The following is a 22,411-nucleotide window of genomic DNA, read 5'->3' as shown; positions in this document are numbered from 1 at the left end:
TGCTCGGCGGGGAGGGCGTTTCTGCGCGTTTCTTTGCGGGATTTTCGGGGGGCGCCGCTCGCCGCCCCCGGGGAAGGGGCTCTGGGGGCTGGCGAGGCGGCGGTGGGTGGGTGGTGGGATGGGAAAGGGGTGGCGAGGAGGGAGGGGGCGGCCTTGCGGAGGGGGAGGCTGGCAGAAATGCTAATTCCTCCCTCCTCTCTCGGCTCCGCAGCCCCAGTGCCCGCCCGGCCCCGCTCCGGTGCGCAGCTCAAGCCCGGCGAGGTGCGGGGGTGCGGGCGGTGTGTGTCCCACCCCCCTCCCCCCCGAGATCCCCCCCATCCTCATCCCGTAACCCACGCCCCCCAAAATCTCCGCCGCGCCCCTCACCGCCGCCTCTGGGCGCCTCCGTGCCACGGGGCCGGGGCTGGGGAGGAGGATGCTGAGGAGCGGCAGGCGAGGGGAGAAGCGCTGCGCCTTGCTCACCGGCACTTAGGAGCGGGTAAGGTGCGGGGTTTGGGGCTGGGGGGGGACGGGGAGAAGCCGGCAAGGGGTCTGGGGGGTGGAGGGGGACGCGGGGAGGAGGGAGAATTGGGAGGGGGAAAAGTAGGGGGAGAGGGAGAAGGGAGGGAGAAAAGTGAAGAGGAGGAGGGTGGGGGAAAGGAGAGGAAAAAAATAGAAAGGAATAACAGAAAAGGCAGAAATTACAAAAAAAAAAAAAAAAAAAAAAAAAAAGGAAAGAAAGAAAGAGAGGGGGAAGGAAACGAGGTTTGCGGGAAGAAGGAGCAGAAAGCTGGGAGGAGAAGGAGCGAGGGGGGAGGCTGCGAGGGGGGGGCCGGGCACAGACAATGGGGCAGGGGCCGGGGCGGCGGCGGCGGGGAGCGGGCTGGGCACCCACCGAGCCCCTGTGTCCCTCGGCAGGGCGAGATGGCCCCGGCGCTGTGGCTGGTGGCCCTGCTGGGCATGGCCCGGGCGTGCCCGGAGCCCTGCGCCTGTGTGGATAAGTACGCCCACCAGTTCGCCGACTGCGCCTACAAGGAGCTGCAGGTGGTGCCCACCGGGCTGCCCTCCAACGTGACCACCCTCAGCCTGTCGGCCAACAAGATCAGCTCGCTGCAGCGGCGCTCCTTCGTGGAGGTGACCCAGGTGACGTCCCTCTGGCTGGCGCACAACGAGATCCGCGCCATCGAGCCCGGCACCTTCGCCATCCTGGTGCAGCTGAAAAACCTCGACATCAGCCACAACCAGATCGTGGACTTCCCCTGGCAGGACCTCTACAACCTCAGCGCCCTCCAGCTGCTCAAGATGAACAATAACCACATGGCCGTGGTGCCCCGGGGGGCTTTCCACACCCTCAAGGACCTCCGCTCCCTGCGCATCAACAACAACAAGTTCAGCGCCCTGGCCGAGGGCATCTTTGACTCGCTCAGCTCCCTCTCCCACCTGCAGATCTACAACAACCCCTTCGACTGCTCCTGCAGGCTCCAGTGGCTGAAGAAGTGGATGGACAGCACGCTCATCTCCATCCCGGAGAAGGACTCCATCACTTGCAACCTCCCGGAGCAGCTCCGAGGGGTGCCGGTGGGGAAGATCCCGGACGTGCAGTGCACCCCGCCATCCGTGCAGCTCACCTATCACCCCAACCTGGACACCACGGAGCTCTTTGACGGCTTCACCCTGACGCTGCACTGTGCCGTGACGGGCACCCCGCCGCCCGAAGTGAGCTGGAAGATCCGCACCTCCAGCCAGACGCTGGAGCTCAGCGGGAACCCGAAGGAGAGCGCGGGGAAGGACCTCCCCAAGCAGGACCCCGAGCGCTTCTTGGTCTTCAAGAACGGCACGTTGGTGATCCCTCACCTGAGCAAGCGGGAGGAAGGCACCTACACCTGCCTGGCCAGCAACGAGATGGGGAGCAACCAGACCTCAGTCAATGTGGCTGTGGCCGGCAGCCAGAAGTACCCGCTGCAGCCCGGGAGGGACCCGGCAGGGGGCAAAGCACAGCTGGGTGACAAGAAGCTGGGGGCCAAGGGAGCAAAGAACAGTGTGCTTACACCAGACGAGAGGAGCAAACCCCTCAGCCCCACCCGGCAGAGCCAACCATCCTTGGCGGCTGGGATGGAGCCCACGGGAGACGGGCAAGTCCCTTTCCAGCATCCTCCCTTTGAGAAGAAGTGTGGCTCCACGCAGACCAGCAGGTACATTTCCAACCATGCCTTCAACCAGAGCGGCGACTTCAAGCAGCACACCTTCGACCTGGGCGTCATCGCCTTGGACGTGTCGGAGCGCGACGCCCGGGTGCAGCTGACACCCACCTACCTGCAGCCCGAGAAGGTCCACCTCAGGATGCTCTACCTGTGCCAGGAGAGCAGCCAGGGCCACGCCTTGGTGCAGTGGTCCAAGATTGAGGAAGGGGTGAACTCGTACTGGTTCCAGGGCTTGAACCCCGGCACCAACTACTCTGTGTGCCTCACCTACCTGGGCGAGGACTGCCAAGTCCAAGTGGTCTTCACCACCAAGAAGGAGATCCCCTCGCTCATCATCATCGTGGTCGTGAGCATCTTCTTGCTGGTGCTGGCCACCCTGCCGCTGATGGGGGCCACCTGGTGCCACCTGCTCTCCAAGTACCACGGGAAGACCTACAAGCTGATCATGAAAGCCCAGAACCCGGACCAGATGGAGAAGCACATGGCCGCCGACTTCGACCCCCGCACCTCCTACCTGGAGTCCGAGAAGAACTACAACCCCAGCGAGGTGGGCGAAGGCGACGCGGAGGAGGAGGATGAAGAGGAGGACGATGACGACGAAGGAGGCAGGCGGAGGAGGAGGAGAGAGGCCGAAGGGGCCGTGGAGCTGGAGCGGGAGGAGAGCGTGGCCGCCAGCTCCATGGCGGAGTCGCAATCCAAAGCCAACGGCGAGGAGTTCGAGGTGCGCTCCGAGTACAGCGACAAGCTGCCGCTGGGCGCCGAGGCCGTCACCATCTCCCAGGAGATCAACGGGAATTACCGGCAGCGCCCCCGCTGAGTCCCCCCCCATCCCCTCCCCTCCCCGGGTCCCCATCGCCCCCAGCATCCCCCTCCCCAACCCCTCCCGGCCCCGCTGCTTCTCCTCCGAGGAAGGAGCGAGGAGAGAGGGGAAAACCCTGGGTGCTGGTGGCGTGTCCTTCCTCCTCCTCTTCCTCCTCCGCCGGGCGGTGGCTCCCTGGGGCAGGGGCTCGGTGCCGGGGGCTCCGGCCGCGGGCAGGGTGCCGCTCCCCCGATTTCGTTTGGCTGCAGCTCGGCGCTCCTCGCCGCCGCAGCGCAACGATTCCCCGGCCCCCTCCCGCCTCTGCCTCCCTCCTTCCCCTTATTTTGTGTCCCCTCGAAGGAAAAGAACGAAAAACAAGCGAACAAGCGAAAAAAAAAAAAAAAGAAAAAAAAAAAAAACGGCTGAAAGCAAACGCCCGATAGCCCCCAAAACCATTTCGCGGAGAGGAGCGGCTCCGCCGTGCGTTGGCTCAGCCCCAGCGGGTCCCCGCCGCTCCGCACCCCTCTCCCCGGTCCCCTCGGCCCCCCCCGGTCCACCCCAGAGCCCCCCTGTCCCCCCCGGTTTCCTCCCGCTTCCCTCCGGGGGCTCCCCGGTGCCGACCCCGCCGCATGCCCGGGGCGGCTCCGTTCAGCACCCGGCGGCTCCGGACAGCTCCGAGCCCCCCCCCCGGCCCCGGGACTGCGAGGGGGGACACCCCCGACCCCCCCAAGAAGCCCCCCGGCCCCCCCTCCCCGGTGCCCCTCGATGTGTGTTGGGTAGAGTAGCGTTGTAGCAAGTGTCTGTGCCGTAGGCGCGCCCGTGCTGCCGGCGGGGGGCCGCTCGTGGGGTCTTATCCCCCCTCCCCCCCAGGAGGGGGGTGGGGTGAGGGACCGCTGCCGCCCCCCCCAGGGAGCCCCCGGGGCTGGCGAGATCCGCGGGTGCCTTTCTGCGCCCTTCTGTCTGTGAAAGAGTCAATAAAAGGGATTGAAAGTGGAAACGCGTCCGTGCTTGGTCAGGGGGTGGGGGGCTGCAGCCGGGACCCCCCCCAGTGCCCCCCACTCGGCCGAGGGGAGCCGGGGAGGGGTGAAAATGTATCTGCGCGAACAGATTCCTGCGTGCACGTAGCTACAATTCCCAGGCGCCCTGTGTGCAGATCCACCCGCTATATATATATACACATATATATACACACACCCCCGCCGCGTACGCTCCTTTATCCGTCCGTGCCGCGCACCCCCACAAATAACCTTACCCCCGCACGCACGCCGGGTGCAGGCAGTCTGTGCGCACCATATAAACGTACCCCAAAGCATCAATGTGCAGAAAAATATTGCAAAGCTCTCCCTACGCGCACAACGCATCGAAACGCAAAGACAACGCTGTGCACACATCTACACGCAGCCTCCATACAAATAGGTAGCCGAACCACGCAGGACGCTCTCCTGTTATTTTTACAGGCATTCTATATTTCGGCACACACCACCACACACGCTCAACAAATGTGCGGATCCACAGATGCCCGCAGAGCCCGTGTTTTTCCCCCCGCACGCTGGGGAGGGCACGGCACCGGGTAGAGGAGCGCAGCCCGGCGCCCAGCGCTCCCGGATTTATGGGGGCTCTCGCCCCACGGGTGATTTAAGCCCACGCTTACAGGGCGAAGATTTAAGGCCGCCTTTGATTGCTTTTCTTATCTGGAGCTCCGCTTGCAGCCAGCCTCGCCCGTACGAAAAAGACCAGGGAGATGCACGTGGAGGGGGGGGGAATAGGGGGGCGACCCCTTAACCCCGCAGCCCCGATGCCGGCGGAGCGCCCACCCCTCCAGCCCCATCCGCAGCCCATCCCGCCGCCCCCAGCCTCTCCCTTCTCCATCCTCCGGAGCGCGGCTTTCTATTTCAGCTCCTGGCTCCGCATCTTTCTCCTACGGCACGGGGAGGGAGCGGGGAGAAGGCGGACAAAGCAAGGAGGGGGGCGGGCGGAGGGGTGCCCCCCCGCATCCCCCAAATCCTGCCGGCTCGAGGCTCCGCCGCGGCAGCCCAGGTGTTTGCTGCAGCTTTGAAAAACACGTGCGAAAACACTTCCCCCCCCCCGTCACCGCAGACAAATCCCCTTCTGCGGATACACTTTAATTGAGTTTCATGCCCAGGAACACGCAAGGAATAAAAAAGAACAATCATTGCTGCCTCCCTTTAATTAGAGGGTAATAGATGTCCCCGCCCGGCGTGTCTGCAGGGGATCCGGCGGTGATGAGCACCTCCCGGTGCTGGATTGCTCCCCCCCCCGCTCCTTTTCGGGAGGGCGCTAATTAGCGCCAGGTGCCCACGGGCACAATTAGGGCGCGGGGAGGGGGCTCAGCATCCTGCTCCCCCCTCTCCAAGTCCCGGGGTCGTTTCTCCAGGCTTTTGCTGGGCAGAAAGGGTTAAGGGGGGGGGGGGCACAGCAGGGCGGCTTGCCCCCTCCTAAAGCGTGAACCCTTCTGCTCCGGCCAAGCGTGGAGCGGGACGTGCCCACGGGTGACCGCGACCGGGCGCTCGCCTCGCCCCATCGTCGCAGCCCACGGGGGTGGACGGGTAGGGGACACCGCTGGCACCGTGCCCTTGGCCCCACAACAGTAGGATGAGGGGATCTCTTATCCCACAGCACAACAAAAGGGGGGAAGAGCCGCGAGCAGCAGCTCCGAGCCTCCCTGTGCTCAGCCCATCTTTTTGGGGCAGGGGCGGAGGGAAAAGTCCCGGGACGCCCCCAACCCCCTGAGATCTTGCACCACATTCCCTCTAGTTTTTAACCCCGGGGGGGGGGATGCTCTTGCACCCTCAGCCCTCTGGGGCCGGGGGCTGCGGGACAGCCCCCCCGGCATGGGGCAGGGGGGGACGGACACGGGCCCGGGCTGCGGGGGGGAGGAGGGGCCGGCTGGTTGCGGTTTTTTTCTCTCTGTTTTTTTTTTTATTTTTTTTTTCCCTGCGATCCTCGGGAAGGCGAGAGCTGGAGCGGGTCGGTGCCATGGAAAACAAAAGGGCCCGGGGGACCGGGAGGGGGAGGAGAAGCCGAGGGGGGGCCGAGGGAGCCGCAGCCGCCAGCACCGGAGCCGCGGAGGGAAAGCGAGGGGCGACCCCGTCCCCGGGAAGCCCACGGGGCCGGTGATGGGGCCGGGGGGGCTTGAGGGACCGGGGGAATTTGGGGGGCCGGGGGGACCGGGGAGGCACGGGGGGGTCGTTGTGCACGGCTCTGGTATGCGCCAGCCCCGTAGCATCGGGTGTAGGGGAGGGACTTGGGGGGTGCCGGGAGCGCCCCAAAGGGATCCAGGACCCGGCCCCAACCCCCGGACGCTTCCCACCCCCCCACCCGCCCCCGCTGCAGCCACCCCAGCCCGGTTTTTGCAAGTCGCCCCCCCCCCCCGGGCTGTTGCGCAGGGTTTTGGTGCCGCCAACCCCTTTCCCCTCCCGCTGGAAGTGCCAGGGCTGGGGAAACAAAGGGGGTCCCGCTGCCAGCTCCCCGCAGAGCCGGGCTGTAACCTTTCCGAGGGGGGGGGCAGCCTGCACGCAGCCCCCGGCAAGGCGAGCGAGGAGTTAGCTCTGCCCTTGGCAGCCGAAAGCGTCGTAAAACCTTCCAGCAGCTCAGGACCCCGCGCTCTGCTGAGAAAAAGCAGTCGGGAAGCTGTTTTTCTTCTCTCCATGGAAAAAAACGTGGAGGCCGGGGGTTGGTTTGGGGGCTGGATGTGTGCCGAGAAGCCCGAAAGTCTGGTGCTTTGGGGGGAGAAGGGCTGAGGCTGGGGGGGGGGAAAAGGGCTGAAGTGCTCCGGAGAGGGAGAGATGGAGTGAACTCTGAACCCGGAGCTTGTACGTCGCGTCCAAGCCCAGGAGGGATGCAGGATTCCCAGAATAAGGAAGCGGCGTCCCGGGGCAGGGGGGGACATCTTGGTGAGGAGCTGGTGCGGGGAGGAAGCGTTTGGGGATCCCGGGGGTAGCCGAAAGCTCTCGGCACAGCCATACCTTGCTCAGATTCGGGAATATTTCACCCATTCCTCGCTACCGCACCGGCAAGCCGCCACAGGGCTGTTTCCTGTTAGTGCTTGGCGAGGAGCAGCAGAGCCCCAGCCCGACTGGCCCTAGCAAGCCAGGCCCCCCCTTCACGCCCCCTGTCTCTGTCCCCAGGAGGAAGGATGAGGCCGCTGCTGTGCTGCCTGGGCATCGCCGCGCTGCTGGGGCACAGCCTGGCCTGCCCCAGCGCCTGCTCCTGCTCCGCCAAGAAGAACGGGCGGCTGCTGGCCGAGTGCGCCTACAAGGAGCTGCTGGAGGTGCCCCGGGGGCTGTCCCCCAACGTCTCCATCCTCACCCTGTCGGCCAACAGGATTGGCTGGCTGCGGCGGGGCGCCTTCGCCGAGGTCCCCGAGGTGCAGTCGCTGTGGCTGGGCTACAACCAGATCGGCGCCGTGGAGCCGGGGGCTTTCGCGCTCCTGGCGCAGCTGAAGAACCTGGACCTGAGCCACAACAAGATTACGGATTTCCCCTGGCAGGACCTCCGCAACCTCAGCGGCTTGCAGATCCTGAAGATGAACAACAACCGGCTGGCCGGGCTGCCCCGGGATGCCTTCCACGCCCTGAAGGACCTGCGCTCGCTGTGGCTGAACGACAACCAGCTCACCACGCTGGCCGAGGGCACCTTCGACAAGCTGCCCTCCCTGTCCCAGCTGCAGATCTTCAACAACCCCTTCAACTGCTCCTGCAAGGTCTTCTGGCTGAAGAGGTGGACCGAGAGCACCTCCGTCTCCATCACCAAGGGGGGAGCCACGCTGTGCGTGGCTCCGGGCAGGCTGAAGGGACGGGCGGTGACGGACATCCCCGAGCACCACTGCGTCGCCCCGTCCGTGCAGCTCACCTACCTCTCCAACCTGGACAACTCCGTCACGTACGACGGCCTCACCCTGACGCTGCACTGCAGCGTGGCGGGCAGCCCCCCGCCGGAGATCCGCTGGAAGATCCAGACCTCCAGCCGCGGCGTCGAGATCAACGGCCCCACCGTGGCGCGGGATGGGAACGCCAAGCAGAGCCAGGAGCGCTTCTTGGTCTTCAAGAACGGCACCATGGCCATCCCCAGGTTCAGCAAGGAGGATGAGGGCATCTACACCTGCCTCGCCGTCAACGATGTGGGCACGCGGGAGGTCTCGGTCAACGTGGCTTTGGCTGGGTCAGAGAATCCAGCCGAAGACCTGCTGCAGGATGACCCCCAGGCCAGCCAGCTCGGGGGCCAGAGCTGCTACAAGGGCGATGAAATGGATCCATCTGGGGCTGGGGAAAAGCTGGTGATCGTGTACCACATGCCAAGGGAGTCCAAGAGCAAGGCTGGAGGTGCCGTGCCCCACATCTGGCTGGGGACCCTCCTGCTGGCTTTGGGCATCGCGCTGAGCTGGTAAAGGGGGAGAAGGAAACGGTGCCCGGGGGGCTCCCCCCTCTTTCTGTATCATTTATCTTCACGTAGTGCCACGCGTTTGCTGAGCTTCTGGGAACTGCGGGCGGCTGGGAGTCCAAGGGGGCCTGGAGCCATCCCCTCCTCGATGGGGGCTTGAGAGCTTCAAATGGGCTCGGGGGAAATGTGACGTGGGGCAGCTCAGCACCATGCTGCTGCTTTCCAGGCACCCATGTCTGCCACCAGCTCCCCTCTGAGACCAAAACGGGGCTGCAGGGGTGAAGCCCACCCCCCAGGGAGCAACCCCCCAGCCTCAGAGCCCCTCCCCACCAGCCCTCCTCCACCCGCAGCCCCTGGGGTGGGCAGGGGGCGCAAAGGCCACGTCCCCACCCCGTCCAGGTGCTGGGTGTCAGCCAGGAGCACCCTTCCTGCCACCAGCCTCCCGTAGAGCACTAGGGGCTGTAGGGCTGGGCTGAGCAAGCAGGGAGCCGTGGTACAGGGTCCCTGGGCCACAGAGCATGTGGCTTTAGGGGCAGAGCCAGTGAGATGCCTCTGAGCAGGATAAATATGGTAGGAGAGGTGTGGGGCACGTTGTGCCAGGTCAAGGGTGCGAATGAGGCCGTTTGGGGAGAAGCATTGCCATCCACTGCCTGCACCCCTGCAGGAACCTGGCTGGGGAAGGGAGCACCCGAGGTGCCCATGCCCTCCTTGCGTGGCAGGATCAGGCCCTGTCCCCTCTCTGTGCCTCCCCCAGCTGGGATGCAGATGCTTTCCCCCCTCCCTTTCACCGCTGAAGCCCACGGTCCAAACCACCCGGCTGGGCTGGACCCACCGGGCTGCGCTGCTCCAGCTCCAAGGCTTCGAAAGCAGGGGGGAAACTGAGACCAAAGAGACCCAAAGGAAAAAGAAAACTCCCCTGAAAGTGCTCTAGCAGCCCTGTCGGGATGTACACACCATGCCCAGCACCCCAGGGTGCCGGGGACCCGCTGAGCACCTCCCTCTCCCCTCCCCACCCCACGGCTGTCCTTCCTCGTGCCTTCTGCTAAGCGCTCGCCTGCGGGAGCTGTGCAGCCTCCCGCAGCCCTATAACCAAAGCTGTATGGCCAGCCGAGTACCAAGCACAATAAATGCCTTTTATAAGCCAGCCCCTGCCTGCTGCCTCTGCGCCCACCCAGCCCCGTGGCCCTGGGAGGGAGAACGGGTTCACGGGGTGCCCCGAATCGCCCGCCGGGGCAGGGAGGGGAAGGCAGGGACACCGAGCAGCTGAAAAGCAGCTGTGCCAGAGCCCGAGGCCTCTGCGCAGGCTCTGCAGCCCCGGATTTGGGTTCTTTTATGGCGGCTGGAACAGGGAGCACAGCCTGGGAGCAGCCCCCGGCCGCCGGCTTTTGATGCTAACGAGCAGCCGCAGATTTTTCCCATTACAGACAATAAAAAAACAAACCAGCACCACTCCAACCCCAGCGCTGGGAGGACAAGGGCTCGGCGGGGAGTTTCGGTTTCATTTCATAGGACTCAACTTCTCCAATCGGGCCCTCTCCACATCCCCGAGGTGGCCAAGGGCTGGAGGCCACCAAACGGTGCCAGCCTGGGCTGCCACCACCCCTCTCTGCTCTCCTCCAGGCCCGTGGCAGCGTGCCACTGCTGTTCCTCGTGCTTATAAAGGCAAATTCTGCTTTTTTCAGCCAGCCCAGCTCCCTGACCCGCCTCGCAGGGGCTCAGGCAGGTGGCACCTAGAGGGGATGGTGGCCCTGGGGACACGTGGGGACACAGCCAGACCCCAGCATCCACAGCTGTACCGAGGCTGCGTGCGAGGCCAGGAGCTCACAGAGGCAAGAAACCACCACGAAGAGCTCAGCACACCCCCAGGGCACCCCGGTTATGCCAAAGGACTGAAAAGAAAACAAACAAAGGAGAACGAAGCCACCTCCTGTCATCTCTCTCCTCCGTCCCTGCCAAGACAGCTCCGGGGAGCTGCAGGCTGCGTAAACACACGCAGAAACCCTGCTCCACCCCTGGCCTGGAGCTGTGGAAGATTTCAGGGATTACCAAAGCCTTCCTCAAAGCCCCGGGAGTCCGGAGGCTGCTCCAGGGATGCACATCTCCTGGCCACGCCGTCCCTGTCCCCACGTCCCCTCGGTTGTGCCGCAGCTGTTTTGAGGAGCAAGCCTCTTGCTCTGCTTTGGGTATTCCGAGGACAGAGGGGCACAGAGATCCGGTCCTGCTGAGCCCCCCAAAACCTAACCACAAAGCCTCAGCTCCGTGTAACCCCAGCCAACACAGTGGGGACAGCCCTGGTGGCCCTCCTGGCCATGTGTCCCCAGCTCTGCCCTCCCCTCACCCTTGGGAAGGACCCGGAGAGCCAGCAGACAGCGAGCAGAGTGAGGAGATACACGATTTATTCTCCTTCCCCAGCTCGGCACGGTTGAGGGGGGCATCAGACTGCTCTAGGGGCTTGCTCCCAGCTTGGGGGGACACATACCTCCCTTGGGGATCCCCCTTGAGCAGGACAAGGGGGTAGAGGAGGGGGAAACAGCCTGAGGAGAGCACGCCGGGCGATGGGAGCCCCAAACAAGAAGCTCTGCGACCTTCCAGCCCCAAAGGGAGCAGAAAGGGGTTTCAGCCTTCACAAAACCGGGGAAAAGAGGCTCAGAGCTGGACGGGAGAAGCTTTGGAGGGGTGGTGGGGACCTTCTGCAGAGGGCACTGAGGTGGGGGTGGCTCCTCGCGGTCACTCTGTGCCCCGAGATGGGGAGGAGGAGGTGTGGGTTCGGCTCAGAAGTGACCCCTAAGGGGCTTTGGAGATGCCCGAAGGGTTCAGCTTGGATCATCAACCCCTCTGCTCCCCCGTCAGGCGGGGAAGTGCCCCACGTGCCCTGACTGTCTCATCACCTCTGCACAGACCTAGAGCTAAAAAGCAGTGCTGTCACTGCTGGGGAGGGACGGGGGGGGCCCAGCTCCTCCCAGCCCAGGAGGAGAGGCACGGGGAGACGAGGAAGGGACGGGAGGGACAGCGAGGCAGGGGGCTTCTCCGGGGGGGAGGTCAGGGCTTGGGGGGGCTGAGCTGGGCACCGTTGGCCGTGGGATCACAGAGGGCGTTTTTTCGGCAGGCCAGCAGCGAGGGGTTGTTGAGCAGGGTGTAAGCCAGCCACCAGCGCGCCCGGCTCTGCCTCAGCCGGCCTCCGACCGACGGCGCCTTCATGCTCTGCATCAGCTGGATGCCTGGAAGGAGACGGCGGGTTGGGGAGGGGGCCCCCAGGCAGGGATGGGGCTGGTTGGGGGGGCAGCGGGGGACCCACCTTCCTCCACGTCCCCCGCTCGGGGCTGCGGGGTGCCCCGTGGCCTGGGCGGCTGGAGGAGCAGCAGGCAGAAGGCTCGCATCAGCGGGTGCGACTGGCTCACCTCCGTTTTCAGGTAGTGGCAGTACGCGTGGTAGCCTGGGGGACGCAGCCCGAAGGAAAGAGGGGTCAGGGGCCAGCACTGCCTGGCAACGCGTCCCCAGCACATCTCTGGGCACAAGGACACGAAGCCACCCCGGGTCCCAGCGGCTCCGGGTGATGGAGGAGCCCCCGCTGCGCTCCCCGGGGGTGGGAGAAGGGTCCCCGTGGTGCCGGACCTGGGTCGAAGGTCTCCACGCCGCGGTTGAGCAGGCTGATGTCCAGCTGGCAGAAGTGCACGGCGTTGTAGAGCGCGGAGATGAGCATCCTCCAGACCCCCGCCAGGACCCCCACCAGGACGTTGATGGGGAAGAGCAGGTAGGTGACGATGTAGAGAGCTCGCCTGCGGGTGGAGGAGGAGGAAAATCAGGAGCAGAACGCCCCGGGATGGGAAACACAGCCCTTCCCTAAGGGGGGAACCTGCCAAAATAAGCCTCCCAGCCTTCCCTCCCTCCCTGGCAGGCCCTGTCCCCGTTTGAGATGTCTCCATCCCGTGGAGAGGTGTGAACGCCCTCCTGCTTCCAGGCTGTTGAGGTTGGCCTCCAGCACACGCAGGGTCTCTGCTTCCCCTCAGAGGCTTCAGCAGGGGTCACAGCACGAGGCTGGGGGCTCGGGGCGGGGGACACAGCTCCCATGGGGGTGGAACAGGGCCCAGATCCCATCAGGGCTGCAAGCTGGCCACGGCCCCCAGCCATAACCTCCAAAGAACCCCTTCTGTGAGCACAAAGCTGCTTCAAGACCCTGGAGGAGCCCTGCAGAGGTTGAACTAACCCCACAAGGGGTGCGTGCAAACCTGAGAGCAGCCGCCCTGGACCCCGGGAGACCCCGGGCCCCCCTACCTGTTGGTCAGCTCTTTGCGCAGGGGATGGTGCTCCAGGAACTGGGAGTGAGCCGCCAGGTTCTGCGCCAGGACGGCACCGACCAGGGTCAGCCAGAAGGGCCTGGCCGGGAGAGAATGGGGAGCTTGGGGGCCGGGAAACGAGGCTCCCGACACCTCCAGCCGAGCAGGAGGAGCCCGAGGGGCAGCAAAATAAAAGGTAGCCCTTTATCCAAGCACCACAAAGCTCATTGTGGCACCCCCGGGGTGCTCACCACATGTTCCGCACCAGCCTGAAGAGGTGCGTGTTGGTGCCCGACTGCAGCGGGATGACGACGAGGAAGGTGAAGGCAGCCGAGCAGATGAAGAAAATCACTTGCTGGATGAGGAGCCCTGGGAGGGAGACGCAGGGAAAGAAGGCGTCACGGGGGAGGGAGGAAGGAGAAGTGCTCCTTGTTCCTGCTTCCAGCCCCGCGCCCGTTTCAGAGCACGCCTGTCGTTTTAATCCCATAATAAGCAGGCTCCTCGCCTGCCTCCCCCGCTCCCTGCACAATGCTCTGAGCGGGGTCTAATGATGGGTTCGGCCTTGCTCATCGCACCCTGCCTCACCCCCGCCGAGAGGAGCCGCCTCCGGGGCTGCCTCATCACTAAACCAGCCCCGAGCTGCGATTTCTAATCAGAGATCACGCCGGGAGCAGCGGTGCTGAGCAGGAGAGAGGCTGTGCTGCACCCCCAGCGCTGGGATTTCGTGCCCTGGAAATTGGGTTCCGAGCTCGAGTCACGTTCATGGTGCTGCCATAGGATGTGGGCAGCCCAGTCAGGGATGCTCCCGGGGGTTTTGGGGTGCGCCCAAGCCCCAAAGAGGTTTTGGGGTGTGCCCAAACCACGCTGGATGCAGATGGATGGGGTTTCTGCCCCATTTCACACCCCGTGCCCACCCCTACATCAGATGTTGGGATGCGGTGCCTGGGACTGGAGGAGACAGACAGCCCCTCGCGCGAGATGCCGTGACAGCTTCGCGGATCAAAATATTTGGGTGCGAGCCAGGACGGCTCTCCCTCCCTCCCCCCACTCCCCGAGCCCCCCCTGTTTCTCCCCACCATTTGGTGCTCAGCCTGGCCCTCCCAGCCGAAGGACAGATTGCGTTGGGGGAACCACGAACAAAAGCCCTGGAGCTTTGCAAAATGGGACAAAAAAAAAAGGGGGGGAGGTTGGGGCTGCTTAAACGCGGGGTAACCTGTGGGAAATGGGGCTCCAGCACCTCCTCCTGCCCCACAGCCCCCCCAAAACATTTACCCAGGCAGGCAAAAGCCGTCTGGAAGCTGGCGAAGCTCATCCAGCAGACGATGGCTTGTCGGGAAGGGCGGAGGATGTGGGCTTTGTAGAAGACATCGAGCACGGCCCCTTGGTACAGCGCCTTCAGGTTGCTCCTGGAGGGCAGAGAGCAGCGGGGCTGGGCGGTGGGGATGAGGATGAGGACACAAAGAGGGCGATTTGGGGAGCGCGGCGCCCTACCTGTGCATCACCAGCGTCCTCAGCAGCATGGCCATGGTCAGCAGGCAGCAGAGCACCAGCGAGCACACGTAGCACACTGCGGGGAGGCGGCCAGGGGGCCGGTGTTACCCCAAAAGGGGTCTCGGGCACCACCCAGGGGGCATCAGGTGGGGTCAGGTTATGGTGCTGCGTCCCCCCAGCAGGGCACTGTGCCTCAGTTTCCCTCCTCAGCCTCTTGGCAATACAAGGACACCCTTGGAGGGCAAGGGTGTCTGAGCCTGGCAGGATGCTCAGAAGCTGGGGAGCAAGGGGAAAGCAAGACGGGAGCAGGGCATCTGCCAGGAGAGATGGGGACGTCAGGAAAGCAGAGGTGGGGAGGAGGAGAGGGGCTCGGTGACTCCGGAAAGCCACAAAAAAGCCCTGGCGGAGGCACCCTGCCAGCCCCCTGCCCCCTGCCCAGGGCTTTCAATTATCGGGTGCCCGCTCGGCAGCGGGGGGACGAGGGGCCATCTGCTCGATTCCAGCACATATCAAAGCCTGCCCGAGGAGCAGCATCTGCAGCGCGGCGGTTTTGGCAGGCAGCAGCTGCTTGGGGAGCCCTGGCACGGCACCAGGTCCGTGCACCCGCCTTCCACGTCTGCACAGCCCAGGCTGGGGCAGGGGCAGCTGGGCTGCGCCCCCTCCTTCGTGGTCCCCGTGCTCCTTCAACACAATAACCTGCTCCATCACCACCTGCTTCCGCGGGCAGCTTGGGCTAGAGACCCCCTAAATTCAGAAGCCCTCCCCAAACCCCCCGTGGAGGTGGCCACGCACCTTCCAGCGACCACAGGTAGTGCTTGACGGTGCTGAGCTCCTTCTCCATGTCACCCGGCATGCCCGGGTTCTCCGAGGGCACCAGCCCGAACTGCACCAGCAGCACCACCACGTCCTTCGTCATCCCCGCCCGCACGATCTGGATGGTGGGGACGAAGGCCACCAGGAGCAGCAGGGCCACCTGCGGGGCAGCGGTGCCACGTGAGCCACCAGGTTAGCCTAAAGCCTCATGGCGGGCTGAGCCCCGCGAGCACACGGCCGGGGAGCGAGGCTCAGCTCGAGTAATACCTCGAGGCACGCTAATACCAGCCCCAAAGCCACGGTGCCCCGAAGGAGCGTGGCAACGTGTCCCTCGCCCCACGAGGACGTGGCCACGGGGCACCGCGTGCCGCTGGGCCACCCCGGTCACCTGGTAGACAGCGACGACTGAGGTGGTTAGGGACAGGACGAGCTTCAGCGGGAGCTGGAAACCTGCGAGGCAGAAGCAGAGGGGTAAATGGGGGCCACCCAGCCCAGCCCGAGCCCCCCCTTCAGGTGGGGATTTCCCCCGGGCTGCCCCCCGTGCCTGCAGGGCGTTAGAGGATGGGTTCCTTCCCGTGGCTCTTCCTACAGGCCCACAAAACCTCGTGCCCCTGCAGCAAGGAGCCCCAGGCTCCCCGCTCCGTCCCTGCCCAGCCCACCCGTGCCCCCTGAGGGTCCCCAGCTCCTCCTCCCCACCACGAGCCTGCAACAGTTTGTGCAAGCCGAGGCGCCGGGCGGCAGCTGCCGCGGCACAGATGCTTTGGGGACGGAGCCAAGGAAGGCATTTGCTGTCCCCCGGGGGAGGCAGACTGTTTGCAGAGCGGCTGCTACAGCAAAGAGCGCATCCCACCTTCCTCGGGAGCATAGATGTAGGAGCACAGATACGCCCGGACCCGGTGCAGGAGGCTCTCTTCTAGCTTGCTGGGGCTGGAGGAGGAAGGAGAAGGTGACAAACGTGGCTTGGGTGGCCCCAGACCGCGGGCAGGGCTGCGCTCTGGTCGTGCAGAGCTGCAGGAGCACGATGTATGTGGTTTTTCTTTTCTTTATTTGAACAGGGTCAGGAGGCTGTGCCGTCCCCAGGCTCCCAGCGAGAAGCTGCTGCCCTTACCTCCCCTTCCTCGGCCGCTTGGACAGGACAGCCCGTAGGTACTTCTTGTAGTAGCCTCGCCCTGAAACCTGAAGTAAAGCAGCTGTAAAAGCTGCCCAGTTCCCACCGGGCAGCCCAAAATGAGCTCCCGGGGTTATTTCAGTCCACGCTGGGGCCGGCGGCTCAGTTCTGAAGGTTTTCTCCTCTCCTTCACCCAACAAAGCCCGACGTTTCCAAAAGGGCTGGGGATTATTGCTGCCTGCCAGGAAAACAAGGCGACCCCAGTCCGGCCTGAATGGGACGCATTGATGCCGTAAGCCTCTTGTACTAAGGAGTTTACTCCAAAGATGGATTTTCCCCTCTTCAAATCCAGCAAGATAAACAGAGCCGCAACCCCTGTGTGCCCCGCTGCCGTCAGAGGGCCACCAGGCTGCTGGGAGCCAAACTGGGAGCACTGGGAGCACCCCGATACTCAGAGCCAGGCTGCAGGGCAGGAGAGCCACGAAGCAGCCCTGAAACCACACGGGGTCATGGAGGGGTTCCCCCAGGCTCCCACCACCCCCGGTCACCCCATGCATTTTTGTTACCTCCTTATCCAAGGTCTCCTCATGCCCTGTGAAGCTCCTGATCAGCAGGGCTGGGTACCAGAGGCTTAAGACCACGAGGCAGAGGATGATGGGGACGTAGGAGAGCGTGGAGTAGTACCTGTATATCTGGGGACACGCGGCGCTGTCACACACCGGCCCGGGGACACCTCGGTGCCACCTCTCCAGGGCGCCAGGACGGCCACCTCGGGTCCCAGCAGCCTGCCCCGTGGTGGGGCGCATACCTTCGGCGACTGGGGGCAGTCCACCTTCTGCCAGATGTGCACCACGCAGTGGCACCAGGACAGCAGGCAGCCCACGAGGTAGCCGGCCCTGTGCCCCACCGTGGCGCAGGCAGCCAAGGGGCAGTAGAAGGCGGGGTAGTAGAGCAAAGCCAGGATCTTCCAGTACTCTAGAGCGGAGGGAACGAAGGCGACGCGTGCTCTCAGTAGGGCCCAGAGCGAACAGCCCGCCCGGGGGCTCCCCCGCGGCGCTGGCCTTACCCCGGCTGTGCTGGGACGAGTTGGGGACGAGCGGCAGAGGGTCACGGTCCAGCACCAGGATGCACAGGGATGAGAAGAGGATGCCAAACACCGCGGCCACCAGCCCGCGGTTGCCCTCCTCCTCCAGAAAGTTGGCCGGGCTGTGGGGCCGGGGGGCACAAAATGAGCCTGGCACCCCCTTGATGCACGCTGCAACACCCCATCCCTGCCACCCTAGGGCTGGATAGTCCCATGCCAGCCGGGCAGGGTGATGGGGATGTAGGGACACGATACCTGAGCAGCCCAGGGACACCGTTCCAGCAGCCCCGGCGGAGACGCCGGCGTTTCACCAGCAAGGACAAGCCCAGCAGCACGGCCAGCTGCCAGAAGAAGGGGAATGGTGTTTTTTTTTAGCTAAGCAGGACGGCCCTTTAGAGGAAGATGCACGCAGACGGAGCTGGGGACAGCAAATGGGCTTCGGGGGTACTTACGGAGATGGGCGCCATGCAGGCGTGGTACAGCCTGGGGGAGATGGTGGGGTCACAGTCTGGGATTGCGCTGGGAAATGCGCTAGAGAGGGGAAAACAAATTTTAAAAGTGATCTGGGGTTGTATTTTGTCCTGAAAAGGTAAAAAGTTAAGGTGTGGGGGTGATGCTCTGCGCACACAGGGGTGGCAGCAGCAATTTAGGTCTGGTATTTTGGAGAAGCAAAGCTCCAAAGAGCAGGGCCACACAACCCCTGGTAGCTGGGGCTGAAGTCACCCTGGGGAGGTGGATTTAGGATTTTAGGACTGAGCTCAAGAGATAGCAGCTCAGAGCAGCCTGAGCTGCTCCTGCAGGGGCTGGATGAGCTCCAGGACCCCATGCAGATGTCGGGGTCGAACGGGGACCAGCAGGGAGGGACGAAGCCCCCAGTAGGACTTTTTCAGCCCAGCACTATCGCCAGGCTGCCAGGGGAGGTTCCTGAGGCCAGGCTGCCACCAGCAGAGCTCGGTGCCTTCTGCCTTTCTGCTCTAACCACTGTCCTTGGGTAGACCAGACAGTTCCTGCTGTCCCAAAATATCCCAGCTCCCGAGGCCCAGGCGCCCACCCACAGCATTGAGGAGGGGAGGCAGCTCCAGCACAGTTCTGGTGTCACCAGGACTTCAGAATTAAATCCTGAGCGTTTGGGGTCTGGACGGGATGCGCAGCCATCAGATGGAGAACCCCGGGCACTGCTTCCCTCCCCCTCACCACCACAGCTGGAAGAGGACACACGAAGGAAAGAGCAAACACCCCGAAGGGTTTTTGGAGGGGTTCTTCCATCCAGTTTTACCCCCAGAGCTTCAGTTGGGCTGGGCGAGGCAATCTCCAAGGGCGTTTCACAAAGCAGGAGATTAAGGACCTGGAACAACCCTTTGGATAGGGCTGGGCTGGTCCCGCCGGGTGTCCTCAGGATCAGATATCGGCCAGCCGAGCAGGGTAAAAGCCTCGCTCAGTCAACAGGGGACAATAGGTGCTGAGGGATGGCCTCGGGACACCCAGGATGGGGCCCTGCCACCTGCTTCGGGGCTCTCCTCAGGTAAATTGTGCCTCCACGGCTCTGGGGAGGACGCTCAGCTGAAGAGTGGAGCGGGACAGACGGGGAGCAGGCTTTATGAAACCACCACCCCTGCAGATTTACACACCACCTACCAACCCCACCCCGTGCTCCGGGATGGCAGAACCACCCGCGCAATGAGTTGTGTCCGTCAGCTGGGGCGAGAGGGGCCCCAGCAGCAGGTCTGGGGCTCGCCAGAGCAGGATGCTGGCACCCCCCGGGGTCGAGGGGACGCATGGCACTGCCACCGGCTGCTTACTTGTCCTGTGGCACGGCCGGCTCTGCAGTCTCGTAGATGTACCAGTCGGAAACCAGGTCGTCCCCAAAGCCATCGTCCAGCGGCGAGCCGTGCGCCCCCCCGGAGCCGTTGGCTGCCATTGACGTCCTCCTGCTGCACGGGGAAGGGGGAGGCAGAGGGAAAAAGGGTGTTTTTTTTAGGGGGAGTCCCCTTGGAAATGCAGGGCTGGAGGCAAGGAGCCAAGAGATTTATCTTCTCGGGTCACTCCCACCCCATCCCCACCTTGGGCGGCCGCTGCCGCCCCGCTGATAGAATGGGAGCCTTTGTTTGGGTTGTTTCACAGCGGTTACGTGAAGGGCTGCGAAACCAGCACAAGGGTCAGGATTTGGAGGCACGGGCGAAGCAGGAGGGAGCTGGGCGAGCGGCCGTGTCCCCGGCGTCCCTCCCTGCCACCAGGCTGGGGAGGTGCTGCCCCGGGAGGGAGGCTCAGCACCTTCCCCTCGCCGCAACGGGGCCGATCGTCCCCGCAGCGATAAAAGGCACGGCTTGTCCCGGTGCCAGTTCCAACAAGCTTTCCTTCCTCCTTCCCTCTGCTATTTTCTTTTTTTCTTTTTTTTCTTTGTTTTGATTACTTTGGCCCGGGCAGCCCCACACCCTCCCTTGCTGTCCCACAGCCCTGTTTTTCTGTTTTGCCTCATCCCCATCACAGACAGAGCCCAGTGGGGACACCGAGGCACATCTAGAAGCTGCAGGAGTCACCCCGACCCCGTTGCTGGGGCTGAGAGCTCCCTGAAGGAGCTGAGGGACATCCCCACCTGCAAAGCATCGGTGGGACCGAGTGACACCCTCCTGAGAAGCCTTCCCTTCCTCCCCAAACACAACATTCAGCGCTGCCCCCATGCACCAGCCCGGGGCCACCTTGGGGACATCCCCAAACCCCCCTGGGACCACTCCCCAACCCCTGCCTGCTGGCTCCAAGGGGATGGGGAGGAGGTGGATGACCCCACCAGGCGCTTTGCTCAGGGCTGCTGTTTATACAGCTGGAGCTTGCTAAGGACCGCGCTGGATGCGGCTCATCAGCTTCAAAGGGGTCCCAAAAATCAGGGAAAGGCAGGCGGCCCCATCTCCAGACACCTCGTGGGCTGGTGCCCTGCGGGTGATGTCCTCTCCGGCTCCAGACCCAGCAGGTGTAGGACAAGCCCAGAGCGAGCATCCTGCTCCCTGCTGGGGGCTCAGGACCCCAAACCTCCCCGGCCATCCCCTGGTTTTGTCTGCGCAGGGAAGCGGCTCTGACCTCACCTCCCAGGAATGTAGCACTCCGTAAAGTAGAAGGAGCCCGTAAAGCGCACACACACGCCTCTTACGAGACCCAAAAGCCCCTTTCCCCTCCTGCAGGGTCAGGGCAGCGGTCCCGCAGCCTCCAGATGTTATCCCACAGCCACCAGGGGACTGCCCGTGCCCCTCTCACCTGCCTATGCGGTCACCTGGAGCAGGGTGACCGGGGGGGCTCGGAGATCTCCCCAGCCTGGTGGCATCACCCCACAGGACCCCCCTCCACCCCATCCAGCAGACACCACCTCTCTGGTGCCCCCTGCCCCACGTTTCGGCTGCCTGAGGTCGCATCGGTAGTGACAGAGAGGAGCAGGAAGGGAAGCCACACGGCACCCGCCGGGCAAGCCACAGCCTGAATCCACGCAGGGCAGCAAAAATAAATCACAAAGCCGAGCTGGAAAGCTTCCTGGGTGTTGTGTCGGCCCCGTGTGCCAGCAAATCCTCACCAAGACCCAGGTGGCTCAAGAGCAGGCATCCCAGTTACCCCTCCGAGAGCTGCTCCATCTTCACGGGATGCTCTCCCGCAGCGAGGGGAAGCCCCCTCCTCGCTGCCCACCAGCCAGCAGTGTCCCCGAGGAGAGGGGGATGTCCCCAAGGAGAGGTCGGTGTGCCCAAGCCCCCCGGGTGCCCACCAGCCCCGCAGCCCCTCGGTGCCCCACGTTTCCCCGAAACCTGATCCCTTTGCTCCTCCGCCTCACCCCTGCTGGAACAGGCTGGGCCTTTGATCGCGGTGGCGTCGCCCGAGATTGATGGCTCCAATAAAGCTCCTTCATATTCCTCATTTCCCACCATCCATCACCCTCTGGGGAGCTTTTTCATCCCACCACTATGAATTAGACTTGGGGGGAGCCATAAGGGAATCCCCCCCCCCCTCCCCGTCCACATCCCCTCCTCCTATCCGGGATAATGGTGATGCCTTGTGTACAGCTTTTAATAAAAATGATAAAGATCTCGTTTCACAATTGTTCAGGGAGTGCTTGGGCCGGGGGAGAGCTGTTTAAGCGAGATCTCCTCTAATTCAATTGCCCGTTGGGAGCCGCGCTGGCAGCGGGGAGCTGTGCGTCCTCGCGGAGCTGTGGCCGCGGAGGACACGGGACGGGGACTGGCCTCGCTCGGTCCCGGAGGGGGATTTAGCAGCTGCCCGCGCTGCTCAGCCCGCCCAGAGCTGCTCCAAGACTTTAATCCTCTTTCTGGAAACGCGGCGCTTTCCCCAGAGCAAAGATCTCCCCGCTTGCCCAAACCTCAGCGCCGGGGAGGCCCCGGCGTCCCCAGCCCATCCGGATGGAGGCTGGAGCCTCCGGGAAGCCCCCGCTCGCTCTCTCCATCCGAGAAGCGGGGGGCTTGGGGCACCCCCAGAGGCAATGAGGACACTGGGCCCTGGGGCCGTGACCCTGTGCGGGAAGCCTGCGGGGATGCGGTGACCTCGCCGCACCTCAACCCACATCCTCAGCCTCCCGGGAAAGCCCCCGTCTGGGGCAGGGAGAGGTCGGAGGGGGTGAATCAGCATGGGGAGGGGGGCATGGAGGAGGTTTTTCCATCCCAACTTTCGGCACAGAGATCCGGCAGAGCCTCCACCTCCCAGACCCCAGCCCGCTGGCCTCCACCAGCCCAGCGAGCCCCCCAGCTCCGAGCAGCCCTTCTATCCCCAGGGACGTAAAGCCAATGAGGCAGAAGCACCTTTTTGCATTTTTAGAAGCTGTAGCAGCTTAAAAACAAAGCAAACCAGGCTTGGGGAGGCGTGGGGGGGTTGTTTTAGGCTGCCACCCCTCTTTGCTTCCAAAGCCTCGCGGTGCAGCAGGTGTGCTGCGCTCCGCGAGCAAGGAGCCAGCGGAGGGGAGAAGCCACAAGTTCGCAGGGCTGGGCTAAAAACTTCCCCCAAACACCCCCCGTGCTGCAAACCCTGCTGATGGGGGGGTGAATATTCCCCGTAGGGTGCCTGGGGCTCCTGCACCCTCTCCAACAAGCGTGCTAGAAACTTGCACACACGACCGATACCCCCCCGCCACACAAACTTTGCGAGACGAATCAAAACACGTCCACAAAATCACAATAATAAAAAAGTTACCTTCTCCCAAAGGGCTGGAGGAAAAGCTCAGAGCATCAGCCCGGCGTGGACGCGGCCATGCGCGCCGCCAGGCAAAGTTCAGCGCAC

General features: G+C 64.0%; 3 protein-coding genes across 8 annotated transcripts; 2 read left to right on the top strand and 1 right to left on the bottom strand.

The window, feature by feature from the left end:
* Positions 1-177: 177 nt before the first annotated feature.
* LOC311442755 (immunoglobulin superfamily containing leucine-rich repeat protein 2-like) lies at positions 178-3,976 on the top strand. Its single transcript, XM_084532330.1, has 2 exons — positions 178-478; positions 898-3,976. Exon 2 carries the CDS (start codon positions 904-906, stop codon positions 2,995-2,997), a length of 2,094 nt encoding a protein of 697 aa, XP_084388456.1. The 5' UTR covers positions 178-478; positions 898-903; the 3' UTR covers positions 2,998-3,976.
* Positions 3,977-5,352: 1,376 nt separating this feature from the next.
* Positions 5,353-9,523, top strand: ISLR (immunoglobulin superfamily containing leucine rich repeat). Of its 4 annotated transcripts, none has more exons than XM_084532334.1 (2): positions 5,353-5,546; positions 7,128-9,523. In XM_084532334.1, the coding sequence occupies exon 2, from the start codon at positions 7,136-7,138 to the stop codon at positions 8,384-8,386; it is 1,251 nt and encodes a 416-aa protein (XP_084388460.1). In that variant the 5' UTR covers positions 5,353-5,546; positions 7,128-7,135; the 3' UTR covers positions 8,387-9,523. The 4 variants fall into 4 exon arrangements, with proteins under 4 accessions (XP_084388460.1, XP_084388458.1, XP_084388457.1 ...); XM_084532332.1 differs by lacking the exon at positions 5,353-5,546 and adding an exon at positions 5,912-5,967; XM_084532331.1 differs by lacking the exon at positions 5,353-5,546 and adding an exon at positions 6,042-6,113.
* Positions 9,524-10,590: 1,067 nt separating this feature from the next.
* STRA6 (signaling receptor and transporter of retinol STRA6) lies at positions 10,591-22,411 on the bottom strand. Of its 3 annotated transcripts, none has more exons than XM_084532806.1 (18): positions 22,325-22,411; positions 18,949-19,080; positions 17,602-17,680; positions 17,405-17,490; positions 17,132-17,271; positions 16,874-17,040; positions 16,632-16,757; positions 16,066-16,133; positions 15,808-15,884; positions 15,346-15,407; positions 14,937-15,117; positions 14,145-14,220; positions 13,926-14,059; positions 12,905-13,022; positions 12,652-12,753; positions 11,992-12,155; positions 11,675-11,812; positions 10,591-11,597 (listed from the first exon to the last, which is right to left on the bottom strand). In XM_084532806.1, the coding sequence occupies exons 2-18, from the start codon at positions 19,065-19,067 to the stop codon at positions 11,419-11,421; spliced, it is 2,016 nt and encodes a 671-aa protein (XP_084388932.1). In that variant the 5' UTR covers positions 19,068-19,080; positions 22,325-22,411; the 3' UTR covers positions 10,591-11,418. The 3 variants fall into 3 exon arrangements, with proteins under 3 accessions (XP_084388932.1, XP_084388933.1, XP_084388934.1); XM_084532807.1 differs by lacking the exon at positions 22,325-22,411 and adding an exon at positions 19,210-19,247; XM_084532808.1 differs by lacking the exon at positions 11,675-11,812.

This window comes from Aythya ferina, assembly GCF_964211825.1.
Source record: "Aythya ferina genome assembly, chromosome: 11".
Taxonomy (NCBI): Eukaryota; Metazoa; Chordata; class Aves; order Anseriformes; family Anatidae; genus Aythya; species Aythya ferina.
This window is presented reverse-complemented; position numbering and strand designations above follow the sequence as displayed.

Bases quoted from the DNA above. Each gene is read 5' to 3' on its own strand.
- ISLR (XM_084532334.1), top strand. From the start codon at position 7,136: ATGAGGCCGCTGCTGTGCTGCCTGGGCATCGCCGCGCTGCTGGGGCAC.
- STRA6 (XM_084532806.1), bottom strand. From the start codon at position 19,067: ATGGCAGCCAACGGCTCCGGGGGGGCGCACGGCTCGCCGCTGGACGAT. The intron at 14,060-14,144 runs GTAGGGCGCCGC...TCTGCCCTCCAG, and splicing joins AGGACGCTGGTGATGCACAG to GAGCAACCTGAAGGCGCTGT. The intron at 12,156-12,651 runs GTAGGGGGGCCC...CTCCACCCGCAG, and splicing joins CGCAAAGAGCTGACCAACAG to GCGAGCTCTCTACATCGTCA.
- LOC311442755 (XM_084532330.1), top strand. From the start codon at position 904: ATGGCCCCGGCGCTGTGGCTGGTGGCCCTGCTGGGCATGGCCCGGGCG.